This window comes from Galeopterus variegatus, unplaced genomic scaffold, assembly GCF_000696425.1.
Source record: "Galeopterus variegatus unplaced genomic scaffold, G_variegatus-3.0.2 Scaffold1632, whole genome shotgun sequence".
NCBI lineage: Eukaryota > Metazoa > Chordata > Mammalia > Dermoptera > Cynocephalidae > Galeopterus > Galeopterus variegatus.
This window is the reverse complement of record NW_007727743.1, coordinates 293109-293891: the sequence shown is the minus strand read 5'-3', so window position 1 is coordinate 293891 and position 783 is coordinate 293109. Positions and strand designations below refer to the sequence as shown.

The following is a 783-nucleotide window of genomic DNA, read 5'->3' as shown; positions in this document are numbered from 1 at the left end:
TGGTGATGGTGGTGGTGGTGGGGATGATAATGATGATGGTGGTGGTGGTCTTGGTGATGATGCTGGTGATGGTGATTGTGGTGGTGGTGATAGTGGTGGAGGTCATGGCGTTGATGATGGTGGGGGTGGTGGTAGAGTCCCTGATGATGATGGTAGTGGAGGTAAAGGTGGTGATGATGATAACAACAATATCATTTTTGAGCATTGTAAAATTCTGACTTTAGCTCTGTTAATGACACTGAAATGCTCATGTTGGCTCATTTAGTCATCTGTCCTATATATGTTAGATAAAATATAGATATTTCAACCAAAATAAATGATTTAATTTTAATTAGATACTTACTGGTGTGTACAGAGAGCTATGTTCTCCTGTGAGCAGACTAAATAAATACCTGCTGGTTCTCATGGCTGGTTCCCATGCCCACTTCTGCCGGACAAGGCTTGCCTTGGCTTGCCTCTCTAGGGATGAGTAAAGCTGCCTTTCTGTTGACCCTTTGGTGTGTGTTTCCAGCACCTGCATAGGGGCCCAGGACCCTTACTGTGGCTGGGACATGGTGATGAAGAAATGCACGAGCCTCGAGGAGAGCCTGAGCATGTCACAGTGGGAACAGAGCATCTCCACCTGCCCGGTAGGTGCCCACCTTCTCTGGCCTATCCAATTACTTCCTGTGGGAGCTCTGCTCTTCTGCTGATCCCCACCCACACAGTTGTGGTGTCAACACCTTGTCAGATTAGAACCTTTCCTGCAGACCCAGTCTGCACTCTCTGGATTCATTAGGCTCT

The 783-nt window shown here is 47.4% G+C and overlaps 1 protein-coding gene across 1 annotated transcript in view; it reads left to right on the top strand.

Moving 5' to 3' along the window:
• The window catches only part of SEMA5A (sema domain, seven thrombospondin repeats (type 1 and type 1-like), transmembrane domain (TM) and short cytoplasmic domain, (semaphorin) 5A), a 161904-nt gene that overhangs the window by 71072 nt on the left and 90049 nt on the right, over positions 1–783 (top strand). The window contains exon 7 of the mRNA XM_008578111.1: positions 512–629. Coding sequence (XP_008576333.1) covers positions 512–629 — 118 coding nt within the window. The remainder of the gene's footprint in view (positions 1–511; positions 630–783) is intronic.